Raw genomic sequence first — 14,682 nt, forward strand, 5'->3', positions numbered from 1 at the left:
GACGTCTTTTACCACGTTTACATCATTCACCGTAACATATATATTAAATAACAAAATTATAAGTTAAGCAATATTTAATCAGTTGAACTCGAAAATCAAATCAAATATGTTTAAATAATCATTTTTCTAAATTCTTACACAACAAAGTTTTCATTAAAAGTATGAAAATTAAACCTTAAAAGATGTTAACATGACATTATTATACCATATTATTACCATGTTAAATTAATTGGTGCATTGCCAACCTAATGGCTAACGTTTACTTGCATAATATATTACGATTTACGGCCAATGGTTATACTCGAAACAAGTATATTAATTATTAGTATACTGTGTATTTTAAATAGATATGTAAGGATTAAAAAACAAGCGATATTTTTGAAATCATTCAAATAACAGGAACACTTTTCCAATATTCGTAAACAAACTATTTTCTATTGTAAAAACCGCTACGCATATTAATTATTATGCAATAAGATTTTAGCACTAGTTGGAGCAGTGTTATATAAGTACCTATTTAAAAAAATTACATTCTATTTTTTTTTTTTTAATGTGTGTGTGTTTTTAGGCGAGAATACTCAAAAAGTTACATTTGGCGATTCTATATTAATCAGAAATAGAGTATATATTTATGTATTAATAAATAATAAGTATGTAGCCAATAGCTAATAGATATAAACTTTAAAAATATTTTATGCTTAATACCAGTAGATAGTAGTTTTAGTCTTTAGACACGGATAAATAAATCTAAAATCGTGGTTCTATATAACAATAGGCAAAAGTACTATATGTATAATAATGCCATTAACATAAATAATGAATTTTAAAATATTCAAGCAACAAAAAAATATAAAATTGAATTTAATATTTAATACAAATATTATAAAAATATTTTAGTAAGTATCGTATTAATATTCAAAATTAATTTAATTAATTTTAATATTTTTGCTGGTGAAAGTGGTAAAATGACTATAAAGAATGTCAGCTACCTATTTAATATGTTGATAATAATATATTATAGAAGTACAATCATCAATCAATTTTCATTTTAACCTGTCCTATAGAGAGTAACGTTATTAAACACTTACAGCTCTTTTGTTCTAAATTTTATTTTTAGTACAAACACCAAGCACATTAGAAAAAAATATCTATTATTCAGATGATATTGACCCAAATTGAAACCTATAGGTACCTATTCAATAAAGTTACTACTAGTAGACCAAATTTAGCATCCATTTTTATTTATTAGATATTGATGCGATGCTGGCATTAAAAATGTATAAGAGATAAACTATTTTTCCTAATTAAAATTCAAAAGTAGATGCACTTACTTCAAATGTACGATGTGTCTTGCAATCTCTTATCGATATATTATTGTAAATCACGATATTGAAGTATGTATGCATGTGACCCTATAGAATAATTTCCACTAAGAAAAACTAATATTTTACACTTTAACTTAATATGATAATATTTTTTTTTTAGTTTTTTCGTTTTTAGATACTTTAAGAGTTAATAAAATATGTTTAATATTACCAAAAAAAGTTTTCATATAAATTTTAAATAATAAATTAGACACTTAAGTTATTTTTAACCATAAATAGGTATATAGTCGATACTTGTGGTTCGATACAAAAAAATAAATCAAATTGGTAATATGTGTACCTAAAGCTAATATTAAATAAAAACTGCAGAGTCATAGAAAACAACGAATAATAATTGCTATGGTTATTTACAACAGAATAAATAATAATCATTTCACTTTTATTAATTTCTTTATTAAATTTAATGTATATACTATAAATTATAATGTAAATATATTTTGGTAAGTATGCATTTATCTGCTTTTACCTTTAATATATAATCAAAATTATAAAGAACAATCAAGCCACTTTTAAAATAAAATTTAAGATATGTGGAACAACTTTCGAAGCGTCATTTAAATGTACATGATGAGACCCTTCAACTTCTACATAATTAAAATCACTTGTAGAATGTTTTATCGTTTCTAAAATACTTTGAAAAAGTGACCAATTATCACGCACCCTACCCGGAACTGCTTTGATCATTAAGTAACGACAGCGAATCTGTTTTGCGAATTCATTAGTTACGTCAAATGATGGTAAAGCAAACCTGTTAACCTGTAATAAAAATAATTTAGTAACTTGTGCAAATAATTATTTAAATATATACGTATAAATTCATACAATGTAATTTTCATTATTTTTATAAACAATAAATAATATGATTAAATAACAAATAATAGTTTAATTCTGAATGGAAAAGATAAAATATGATAAAGCAATTTTTTAGAATACTAAACAGCTGTATAGTGAAGGTTAAGGGTTAAATTTAGATAAGGTCTAGCCCTTGTCCCTTAGGGCCTTTGACGATTAAATATTTTATAATGTATGTAATATGTTAGTCATAACGTAAAGTATAATATTATTTTGATCAAATATTAATAATTTATAATGATAACTCAGAATCAGTTACAGTTGTATTATTTCCTGAAACATTGTTTGAAAAAAGCTACAAAAATTATGCGTTTTAAGCAGCACACCCAAAGTAAATTTAATTATATTTTTGATTTTTTTAGGCAATAATTTTCATATGTTATTTAAATCTTTCAAAAAATGTCTAAAAAAAAGGTAAATTTAGTTTACAAATACTTAAATAAAGTTTTTTAAATTAATATTACCTTGTATGTACGACATGTTTGTTACTTCATGTAATTTCAATTTTTTTCTAGCAAGTTAGACCATGAAACTGATTTTGCAATAATGCAAGTATTGAGTCTCGACATTATCTGATTAACATAACTAATAACAACTAGTAAAAATCGCATCGTTCTCAAAGTGTATATTTATGCTTTCCTGAGCTACACCCCTATTATTACATATCAATTAGAAATTAGTAATTATTAGTAGCATAGCAAACGATAATTTCAGAGTATATTGCCTCTGACATTTTTTTTTTAAATAAAGGGGCGAGTGCTGAGTGGTGTTCAGTGGATCCCTTAATTATAAAAATAAATGTAATGATACTCAATACTGATTTGGAATATAATTAGTTGTATAATAACGTTATGTATCAATTAATCAATTTATGTTAACCACCTCCATTAATTTTCTTTATCTAGGTAACCTAACCAAACACATAAAAATTTGATAAAAATACTGATTAATATATTACACACATGCCTACGTGGCATTTTTCATAAAATTATTTTCTTTATATTTTGAAAAATATGAATGATTTTTTTATACTTGAAATAATTTCATGGCATCCCGGTTAAGAATCTCTAGCTAAATAGTAATTTTCACTTATTTTCGAGTTATGACTCACCATGGTCGTAGCTGCTAAAGGCATGAACCAGAAAAATTTGCCACAAAAACTGAATCCAACTTTTTCTATATAAAATTCTCTTTATTTAACAAAATGTATCTCTTATGTGTGTAAATAATACTTTTCATAACAATTTTTTTGGATCACAATAATTTATGATGTAGTTAAAACTCATAGAAGTCTCTAAAATCTTAACAATTAATATCTACACTTATTCCAAAGGGTTTTTTAAAAAGGAATGGTGCCATGATTTAATAGCATAAAATACATTTTTTTATTAATAGATCCTATTGAAAGAAAATACTGAACAATTAAATAACAAGTAATATAAGAATCATCACAGTTTCAGATAGTACATGAGGTCATGAGGGGGGTCTAAGGATTGAGCACCAACTTTAACATGTAATTTGGTAGCAATGTCAACTATAGGTAGGTATATTATAAATATAATATATAATAATATAGATCTATTAATAGATAAGTTATATATCAATTATATTATAATAAATAAAATAAAAAATAATATATAGTACTTGTATTTATAAATAATATTATTACTAAATATGATATACATACAATGTATAATATAGGTAAACTAATAGGTACTATTTCATAATTACAAGTAAGATATATGATATAAAATCATAGTGATTAGCTTATAGACTTTTGAATGAAAGTTGCAACATCTGAAGCTAAACACTCTGGATTATTGAGATGTAAATGGTGAGTACCATCATATTCCTTAAAAACAAAGTCTTTTGCATTCATTTTTATTATTTCCAAGACTTGTGAATAAACTGGCCAGTTATCTAATGATCTGTATGGTTTAGCTTTGATATTCATATAGCGACATGTTATTTGACCAGCAAATGCTATAACTACATCTAGAGATGGTAAACCCATCCATGCAACCTGTTCATGCAAAATGTAATATTACTGCATTAGATAGTAATTCCATTAGTATTTTAAACATTTTTTTTTTTAATATGACCTATCTAACTACACAATTTAATAATCCACAAACTTTAAAAATAATAAAAATAAAAAACTTAAAACTTAAACTTTAATTATAATAAATATAACCTAATATTAAGATATTTTTTTTAAATATTTTATAACATTATAAATGATAGGTAAAATTAAATTTATTAAGCTAAATTTACTGTTTAAAATAATTTCAATTTTTTTAAAAGAATATTACATCCACATGTATTAATGCCTTCTTATGCGTGCTTTCAGGCGTACAACATACCAAATTTTCATCCAGAAATATCCATTTCGTATTATAACCTACTATAGTAAATTGTCTTATTATCAAATTTATTCAGGAAACCTTGTGGGCTTTTATAAATATTTTAATTTCAAAATGAGTTATAACTTGTAACTAGAGAATGAATTTAAATGGAAATACAAATATTTATTGATATAAGCTTATTTGAAAAATCTAATAAAAATAGTCCATGATTTAGATTATAATTAAAATTATAATAATTGTATTTTGCATATTTAATACATATATATTTGTTATTTTATAGAACATATTTTTTTTTTTTAAATACAAACTTTGAAATTCTTAAAAAAATAGTTATTTAATTGCATATAAATCTGTTACCTACTTATAACCATAAGGCATAATGCCATAACATTTATGTAACATAAATATGTTCCACAATACAAAAATTGAAAATATTTTTAAAAATATAATATTATGTTTTCGTTAATCGAATAAAAATTTAATTAACAATGGAAAAAAGGAAAAAAATATATTTTTGAAAGCTCCTTATAGAATTCAATTATATCATAAAATGTTACCTAATAAACTACTACTTCCTCAACATATAATAACACGGTGGAGTGCTTGGTTAGAATCAGTAATGTTTAATGTAGATAATTTTAAATATTTTAAAAATTTTATAGCAAACTTACAATAAAATGATATCAAAAGCATTAAAAACAGTAAACAAATTCTAACTAAATCAAATATAATTAATGATTTAACTTATATTAAAATACATTTTTTGGTTATTGTTGAAAGTATTAAAAAGCTTGAAACTTCAGGTTTGCTACTTATAGATGCTTTAAAAATATTTGTACAAGTTACAAATTCTATTATTAATATTTCCAAAAATGAAAATAGTGTATTAATTTTAAAAAAAATATTCTAAAATTATAATAAAAAAAATAAAAGCTAATTAATTTTAAAAAAATTTCTAAAATACACCAAGGTGAGAATTAACTTGAATAGTTCTTTTATCAAATATTTTACCTTAACAATATTGTCGAGTTTTAAATATGCACCCATAACAAGTATTGATGTGGAACAAAGTTTTTTTGCATACAAACATATTTTCACAAATCATAATTTAACTGAGATCAATATGGAACATATTATTTTTATTTATTGTTTTTCCAATAACCAATAAACTGTATATTTTTTAATGTTAATTCATTTTTATAATCATTATATAATATAATATTACAAGTTATTTTTTATCATAAATGTTTTAATTTTATAACTTAACAATAAATAAATAAATTTAATAATCAAAAATTATTTTGAATATTTTATGATTTTAAGTGCATAATTTAAAATATTAAATGTATATGAATTTAGTCTCTAATAATAACTATTTATAAGGTTAATAATATTAAAAAATTTTCAATCTTACTTTAAAATTTAAATTAAATATAAACAAAACCTATGAGATGTCATAGATTCATGCTGTTCAATTTTTAAATAGATCTATTTACCTACAAATTAAAATTATTATAGTTATGAACTATAATGCTAGTAATAACATCTTAAAGTAACATTTATGAGGTCCAGTAAAATACATATTTTATAGATAAATTTTTAAAAATATTTGTATATTTTAATAATAATTAGATTATTATTTATTATTACTACATTAAGTTAAATTTGAATAAAAACTTAAATAGACCATTTACCAATTAAAATTGAAGTACAAAATGATGTATTGTTGATAATATGTCTAATACTATTTCCTGATAAATGTAATATTTTTGTATTAGATTGATAGTTTTTGTTTAAAATTGTACTAAAGTACTGAACATAGGAAGTTTATTTGTCCAAATTAGTTATTAATATATTATTTAGACTTTTTAGGCTTCAATAGCAGTAGTTACTAGCCTGTAGTCAGTTTTTTTTATTATGGGGAAGGGTACTAATTTTGAAAAACTTGTAAAAGTGGAGAGGATTTGCCACTAAAAACTCAGATGGTTACCCATCCGGGAGTTAGTGAGACCCGCAGATGTTTAACCTCAAAACACGTTAGTGACTAAGGCCAACCACTGTGCCATTATAAAATATTACACGTATTTACCTTAAGACGTATATCTCTTGAAAACAAATATTTGTTATCTTTAACACGATACATGCCACGTCTCATAAGTATTTCACAAGATTTGCGAGTCAATGTTCCATGATGTCCATCAACAACTAAATCAATCATTTCTGAATATTTATAAGAAGGCATTTTATCAACTCCTAATGAATCGTAATGTATGAGTCTATAAAATATTTAGATATTTATTTATTAATTATAAGTCAAAATTTGTCATACTTAATAATTGATATAAACAAAGTATGTATAAAAGAAAACTAACTTATCAATATTTGGTCCAGTATTTTTAACGATTTCACTAGGATCAAAAATGACTGGTGCTACTGTGTCAATAGATATCAACATTTCTGTATCATCAGGGAATGATGCTGCATATAAAAATCCAATAGCTGCACCCAAAGAATGGCCAATAATCGAAACTTTTCTCCAATTATAATGTTTGATTATTCTTCTTAAAATAGCTAGGCCATCCCAAAATATATAATAAGGTAAACCCTATGAAACATATGATTATTGATTATCTTAATTTAATCTTAACATAATAATGTATCAAAATTATAATAGTCGTTTCATGAAAAATTATAAATATCATATAGATTAGAATTCAAATCCTTGGCTAGAAAATGTATAAACCAGTTTTTTTATATAACAAATATTTTATGTCAAATTTATGAATAATATATTTTCTGAATTATAAAGAAATAAAATTGATTATCACTGGATTGCGAATAAGTAAAATTATATTAAAGAGGTTATTATAAATCCTTAAGAAATTAAAAATCAGATAATTATTTTAAATATTATTAAAAAAATAGATATTTTTACCGAAGGGATATGAGAAGATCGCCCATGTCCTGGTAGATCTATACATAAAATAGATAAATCTTTTGGTAGTAATTCGATTAAAGGATCAAAAGTTCCAGCATTATCTTGCCATCCATGAATTGCTATTATAGGTTGCTTATCTTTTGATCCCCACCATTTACCTAAACAAATTAAAAATATACATCTATTTATCTCATTGATAAGATACCAGTAGTCAGTACCAATTCTGAACATATTGTATGGAAAATAAATATATATTTATTTAAAATTCATCTTTATGCTAAATTATTGAACAATCTTAACCCCCTCATCAATAATATGTCTTCCTTTTCCATTCCTGGTTATTAGTTTTTAACAATGACTAAAACATAACTGATAAAAAGATCTATTTAAGTTAAAATTTAATGTAAAATTCTTAGGTTGTTAAGAGAACGGTTCCCTCCTCAAATTTTGCATGTGTTTTTTTTTTATTTCTCCTAGCAATCAAATTTGCTCATTATTTTAGTTTAACAGATTGTAAATAACATTAAATAATAAAAAAAAAATTAACTAACACTTTACAATATTAATAATATGTAGACATTTTACTTATTAAAATATAAAATTAACAATGTTTTAAATATTATCTTTAAAATAAAAAAATGTGCTATACAAAAATATGATATGTTGGTATAACTTAAAAATAGTATCCAGTGATACTAATTCATAAATATAAATATTCATGTCTCATAATAATAATTATTAATAAAACTACAATACTAACCACTAACAAATCCAAATGGTACAGGAATTTGAATTTCTTCAAATGATGGTCCACTAACAGATAACTCCATTGTTAATCTAAAACAAAATTGAATATAAACACTTTACTAGGTAACTATAATAACAACCTTAATTGCTGTTTCAATAAAACAACAAATGGTAAATGGCAATTTAATAATAATCAAATAAAAAACCAACTTATAATATTAAATTAACTTTAAAGTTAGATAATTATATATAAATTGTCATGTCAAAGATTAATCATATTTTTTCATACTCTTATCTAATAAATAGTACTTTATATAATATTTTTTTTTATATAATTAATAATAAATACAAGTAGTTTATTATGCCAACTGAAATTTACATAATTATAATTAACATTTATTAAATATTTATATAATCTATTCTTTGGAAAATTAGGTTATGCTTAGGAAAAAATGTTAAATTAGTTTCTTAATATAAGTTCAAAATAGTAGTAGATTTCTTATACAAATTATCATACAATATATTATATTTTTAACTATTAAAAATATCAAATTTCATAGATACAAATATCAATCAATAATAAGCATTGATAAATTTAAAAAGAAACTTAAGTATCTGAAAATAATAAAGATATTATTTCAATTTGTATGTACATAAATAATTTGTTGATTGGCATAAAATTTTATACATGTTTAAACAGATCATATAATTTTATCAAATAAAATATTAAGCATCTAAAGAATCTTAGACATCTAATTAATAACAATAATTATTTCAAAATTTTAATTTTAATTTAAATAGATTATTCCTTGATAATATTTTAAATATTTTTTATTGATATTCATGTTCAAAATAAATTTATGAATATACATTATGAAAACTAATTCTACATACCGTAGTAATAACAAAGAATTTTCAATAAATACATACTCAGAATTATTAGTAAATCAATAAAATATGTATCAAAATGCTATATGGTAAAAAAATTATTGTTATTTTACTTGACAATCATAATTGTTTTATGAAATAATTCACTTGCAAAATAATTCTTTCTTAATACTTCAATTATAATTTATATAGTAAATTAAAGAAATGTACATTCGCTAATAGTATTCACTATTTAGTAATTCAATACAAGTATAATTTTAAAAGTATTTTTATAACTATTGTTCCTTATAGATTTGTAGTAACAAATAAAATTTAGACACTGGTGATGAATAAATGTAAATAATTTATTAAAACATAATATATTCATGAAAGAATTAATTATAAAGTCATTAAGTAGTTAACATTTACCTACCTATTTTATACGTAAAAATAATTAAACAAAAATATAATATTCATGCTAAAATTTTTGATTTTAGGTTTATATATTAAGATTTATAAGAATAATTTTTTTTAATAACCAATAATGAATGTTAAATTTGCTGCTTAATTAAAATCAAAAGGTTTGAATAGAGCACTCATTTATTTAACATTAAAACTCATATTTTATGCATAATACTTATATAATTTCATAAAATAATTTAGATTATTAAAACAAATAATAAAACTCAAGACTGTAAAATTAATTGCAAAAAAATTAAAAATATTTAGGAAATTAAATAATTTTTCTTATATTTCTGAAAAAAAAAAAATGTAAAATTTTGCCTTCTTAAAAATTCTAGATAGTAGATTTATCAAAATAATTATGCATAGGCAGGTGTTAAAAAATAGGAAGGTCAATAAATTTAATTTATGATAATAAGAAATGTAAATAAATACGTCATCGTATTTAATTAAAAAAAAATTTGAATAATATTGCTTTGAATTCAAATGTCAAAACTTTTATATCAAAAGTAAATACATTTTTAAAATTCTATGACCCAACTCTTAAAATATCAAATCATCAACAATAAATAACAATCAAATTATGTACCTACATAAATAAATAAATTAGTAATCAATTATATGATTAAATCATAATTAATGATTTTACTGAAACATGTATATAAATATATTATATAAACATATTTTAGAAATAAAAATATACAAATCACAATCATTACAATTTTTATAAAAAATTTAAAAGTATTAAAATACTTACTTTTTAATCATAAATACTTTTGAAATACATACCTGTCAATTACTTAATGTGACTAATATTATATTATACTATTAATATGAACAATAATATTAAAAATAATTTAGCCAACTATTATAAATGAGTATTAATTAAGGATAACTCATCAGTATAAATAAATATTGTAAATTAACAAGCACATGAAATAATTATTAAGAATCTGAAAAATAATGAACACACATCTAACAAAATCTTTAAAAATAATAATTTATACTTAGAACAAAATCATATATTAGAGAAAAACAGAAAATAATGTTATAAATTATATTATTATGGCTAGTTTAGTTTTAAACAAATATTAATTAAATTTTTACTTTATATTAATTTTAAGGCAATAATAACTTAGGTAGGTATGTTATTAAAACAAAATAAAAGTTAAAAGTAAAACTAAAAAAGATTTATCAAAATTATGAAAAGTTCAAAGTTGTTAAAATATCAAATTGATAAATACAGCATACGAGACAGAAATACAGAATTATTCTATTAATGTATTCTATGGCTAATATAGTTTCAATTTAATTGACAGCAACAGTTTTTCAATGGTTTTTTAAGTTTTTTTTTATCAATAACATGTATTTGACGATATCTATTATCTGCATAGATTGTCTATCCATTATCTGTCGGTGCAGCCATGATTACAAGTAATACAAGTGATAACATATTCACGAAAATCAATAACAAATAACAATATTACTTTAATATTATAATAGTAAATACTAAATAATAAATATTATATTTTTTGTTCGTTGTAATTGTGTAAGTAGACAACTATTATTCCGGAGTGTAATTGTTGATACCCAATTATACTATAACTATAACTGGCGAATAGATTTAATATTTTAAACAAGTATTTTTTATAGTATTCTACATTTTGTGTATACTTAGGTAACATTTATTTCCCAATGATTTGTATAGTTACCTAGTCAATATCATTGCAAATTTGTTATAAATGAAATTTATAAAGATTTAAGTCTTGATATCCGTGTGTACAAAAACAAATTTTATGTATCATTAACATCAGATTAAAGAATAAATAATATTATATTGTTAACTTAGAATAGTTACGATTGTTTTGTATTTGGTAAAAAATTATTTTAAAAACTTTATTGTACAGCCATATATTCAAAAGGACATTTAATTTAAATATTAGTATTTGGTATGTTTAATTTCATAAATGTAAATACATTTTTTACAATTTTATCTAATTAGAGTGTAATAAATGATATTTGTGTAAATTCATCTACCTAATTAGTTATAAAATAATAATCTTTGTTTTGTTTCTTTTTCATAGTTTTCAAGATGTTTCCGATTGAAGAATCAGATGAAGTATTTGATGCTGTAATTCGTTATGGTTTATACTTAGTTGCTATTTTTCAATTAGTATGCATAACAACTGTGTTTTTATTAACTGATCAATCTAATGACTCAAAAGTAATTATTAAAAAGACAAATATAATTTATTGAAATAATTTTAAAATTGACAAAATATATAAATCGAATGTATATTTAATAATAAGTGATGTGTAAAATAAATGCCAATAAAACCACTACCGTTTCAATCGTTTCATTTTAAAATAAAGTACATGAAGTTATAAATACTAAAAAAAAAAAAATCTTATCTTAATATAACAATAAAGTAATGAAATAGTTGCATATAAATAAAAAGATATTTACCAATAAACTGCTCCTATATACAAAACTTAATTAAATTACTTTTTTATTGTTTTATTGAAAAAAAAAATGTATTATTCATTTTTTATAAACTATCTGAATTTTAAAAATGTTATTTATAGTTTTACTACTATCCTTTATTTATTTATTTATACAATAACTTCTATATTTACAATAGTTTATTATTTTAATTATAATTCTTAATTTACCATAAACACTTGAGTCACATAATATTTCAAAGTATATTGTAGATTATAATGACTATTGGAATAATATATATACTATTTTATTAATCTTAAACATATAATTAAAGTATTAAATCTTAAATCGATTTATTGAATTTTTAGGATAATGGTGATGGCAGTGAATATGACTCTGATGGTAGTACATTTGCATCACCTAGACGCCCATATTCTCATCATAGATCAAGAAAACAGGACAAGAAGAAAAGACGGTGAATTAAAATAAATTACACCTGTAATATTGTTCCTTTTTTTAAAGTTTAATTATTCATTATAATAATATACTATTTGTAGGTTTATTTTTTAATATAAGCAACTTTAAACTTCTAAATCTCATTTATATATTTTATTAATATTATATAATAACTATTATATTATTTATTTATACAACTTTTACCTTTAGTTTAAAAATTATAATTTTTATACAATTTTGAAATTAATTTTATAATTTTATCAAAATTTTCTGTTGTACTTGTACATATTATAATATATTAAGTATTATATATATATATATTATATTGGTAGGTACAATATACAGATGATATCTTCTCTACATTATGTAGGTGGGTTATCAGTCACATACTCATATGACCAAAAAAAATATGATTAGAAATATCAAATAATAAATTATTTTTGGTTATTCTAGTAGTTTTATGTAATATTTGTCATCTTTTAGTTTTACTTTAGAAATTAGCTCTAAATATTAGATATTTTTAAACTGGTATGACTTAACTTCAAGGAAAAATATATTATTTTATTATGAATTATCAGTTTACATAAACTATTTTGCCAAATTGTCGACTAGAACATAGTATACTTACTATTAGTTATTGTTACCTTGCCTTTTTATTACCGATTATTATGAAATATTTTTAATTCATATGTTATAGGATGATACTAGAGGTAAAAAATATAAATATTAACTTGTGTGGTAATAGTATGTTTATAGAAGATTAGATACAGGTAATCTTTACTCTTTATGGTATAAATAATAATATTTATTTTTATTAATTTGATATAAGGTTTGCTTAGTAAATATTTATTTACATATTTAATTATTTTAATTATTGTGATATAAGATACATGTTTAAATATAAGCTATAACAGAAGTCAGAGTAAGACACAGTCTTATTATTGTGGACACTACTAAAGTCTCACTTCACTAACAGCACAAGTTTAGTAAATTTTTTAGTTTAGTTTAAAATTAATTCTGAATAAAGTTCAAGATTTGATTATAACCATAACTGAGTTGACTAATATGAGATCTGGAGACTAATTTTAAAAATTCACTTTTTACAACCTTTATACTAAACATAAAAAAAATGAATTATATTATAAATAATATTGTTTAAATTGGTATATTTGTTAGGAAAAAAACAATTTTGTCAAATACTGATTTGACATGAAAATTCAAAGTTTTCCTTAGTCTTTTTTTTTTTGTTTTGTTTTTCCTGGTTATTTTGAAAAATACTAAAAATTTTTACTTTAGACTTTCCCTCATTGCCAATTACATCCAAGTTACTGCTAAAAATTATCTTTCTAAGTTGAAAATTAAATCACAGAAATAAAAATAATTGCAAAACCAATACATTCATTGCTATTTTTTTTTCCGTTCACAAAAAAAAACCTGAAACGAGTGGGAACTGTTTTGCACAATCAATATTGCCACCTGGTTCTGTAGCGTTTATTCATTAACAATTAATTACAATATTATCAATATTAGTTATATATACATGGGGGCCTCTAATCATCCTGAAAAACTGGCCTTCAGTCCACAAAAAAAAAAAAAAAGAAACGGATTTACCTTACCCATCCACTTCTTACCTATTGGATGCGCTCGCTGCCTTACCTCCTTAAGTCTAAGTATCATCTCCACCATCCTGCCAATTACTATCTTCTGTTTATTACCGATGCCTCATCTGCCTTCTCTTTGACATGTCATCTGGGAGGAGCTCCTGCTCTAGCCTCAAAGTAATCAGAAAAAACCTTGGGCCTTAGTTGCTGATTGATGCACTGCTCCATCTTAGCATACTCTCCGTTCAGAATGGACAATGGAACAGTGTATGATCCACTGTGTCCTTCAGCTCCTTGCAGAATGGTTGCAGGGGGGATAATCTGCCCTCCACCTCTTCCGACATTCATTGCTTTGCTCAAAATCAAAAATGAACCAAAAGCTAATTATTTAATATCCATAGTTATTCAAACTTTTAAATGCTTAACTAAACATTTGACTAAGATGAAAATAAAGTATTATAACCATGAAATAAGTAAAATATAATTGTAAAAAGAATATTGATTTGATTTATAGCTAAAATAAAATTGGAACTATGAATATAGCTGAACTCATACTTATTACTTG

General features: G+C 22.3%; 2 protein-coding genes across 10 annotated transcripts; one reads left to right on the forward strand and one right to left on the reverse strand.

Annotated features, from left to right (window-relative positions):
* Nucleotides 1-1,805: 1,805 nt before the first annotated feature.
* LOC112596343 (probable serine hydrolase) lies at nucleotides 1,806-14,191 on the reverse strand. 6 transcript variants are annotated; one of them, XM_025341973.1, is made up of 6 exons: nucleotides 10,375-10,555; nucleotides 8,302-8,378; nucleotides 7,539-7,699; nucleotides 6,976-7,208; nucleotides 6,693-6,879; nucleotides 1,806-2,141 (listed from the first exon to the last, which is right to left on the reverse strand). In XM_025341973.1, exons 1-6 carry the CDS (start codon nucleotides 10,383-10,385, stop codon nucleotides 1,884-1,886), a joined length of 927 nt encoding a protein of 308 aa, XP_025197758.1. In that variant the 5' UTR covers nucleotides 10,386-10,555; the 3' UTR covers nucleotides 1,806-1,883. The 6 variants fall into 6 exon arrangements, with proteins under 6 accessions (XP_025197758.1, XP_025197761.1, XP_025197757.1 ...); XM_025341976.1 differs by lacking the exons at nucleotides 1,806-2,141; nucleotides 10,375-10,555 and adding exons at nucleotides 3,926-4,260; nucleotides 14,173-14,191; XM_025341972.1 differs by lacking the exon at nucleotides 1,806-2,141 and adding an exon at nucleotides 3,926-4,260 and having other exon boundaries at nucleotides 10,375-10,548.
* On the forward strand, nucleotides 11,027-12,612 carry LOC112596345 (protein anon-73B1). Of its 4 annotated transcripts, none has more exons than XM_025341978.1 (3): nucleotides 11,027-11,051; nucleotides 11,702-11,841; nucleotides 12,429-12,612. In XM_025341978.1, exons 1-3 carry the CDS (start codon nucleotides 11,042-11,044, stop codon nucleotides 12,537-12,539), a joined length of 261 nt encoding a protein of 86 aa, XP_025197763.1. In that variant the 5' UTR covers nucleotides 11,027-11,041; the 3' UTR covers nucleotides 12,540-12,612. The 4 variants fall into 4 exon arrangements, with proteins under 4 accessions (XP_025197763.1, XP_025197766.1, XP_025197767.1 ...); XM_025341981.1 differs by lacking the exon at nucleotides 11,027-11,051 and adding an exon at nucleotides 11,111-11,295; XM_025341982.1 differs by lacking the exon at nucleotides 11,027-11,051 and adding an exon at nucleotides 11,137-11,166.
* Nucleotides 14,192-14,682: the final 491 nt, after the last annotated feature.

Source organism: Melanaphis sacchari, unplaced genomic scaffold, assembly GCF_002803265.2.
Source record: "Melanaphis sacchari strain LSU unplaced genomic scaffold, SCAv2.0 Contig31_pilon_pilon, whole genome shotgun sequence".
Lineage (NCBI taxonomy): Eukaryota > Metazoa > Arthropoda > Insecta > Hemiptera > Aphididae > Melanaphis > Melanaphis sacchari.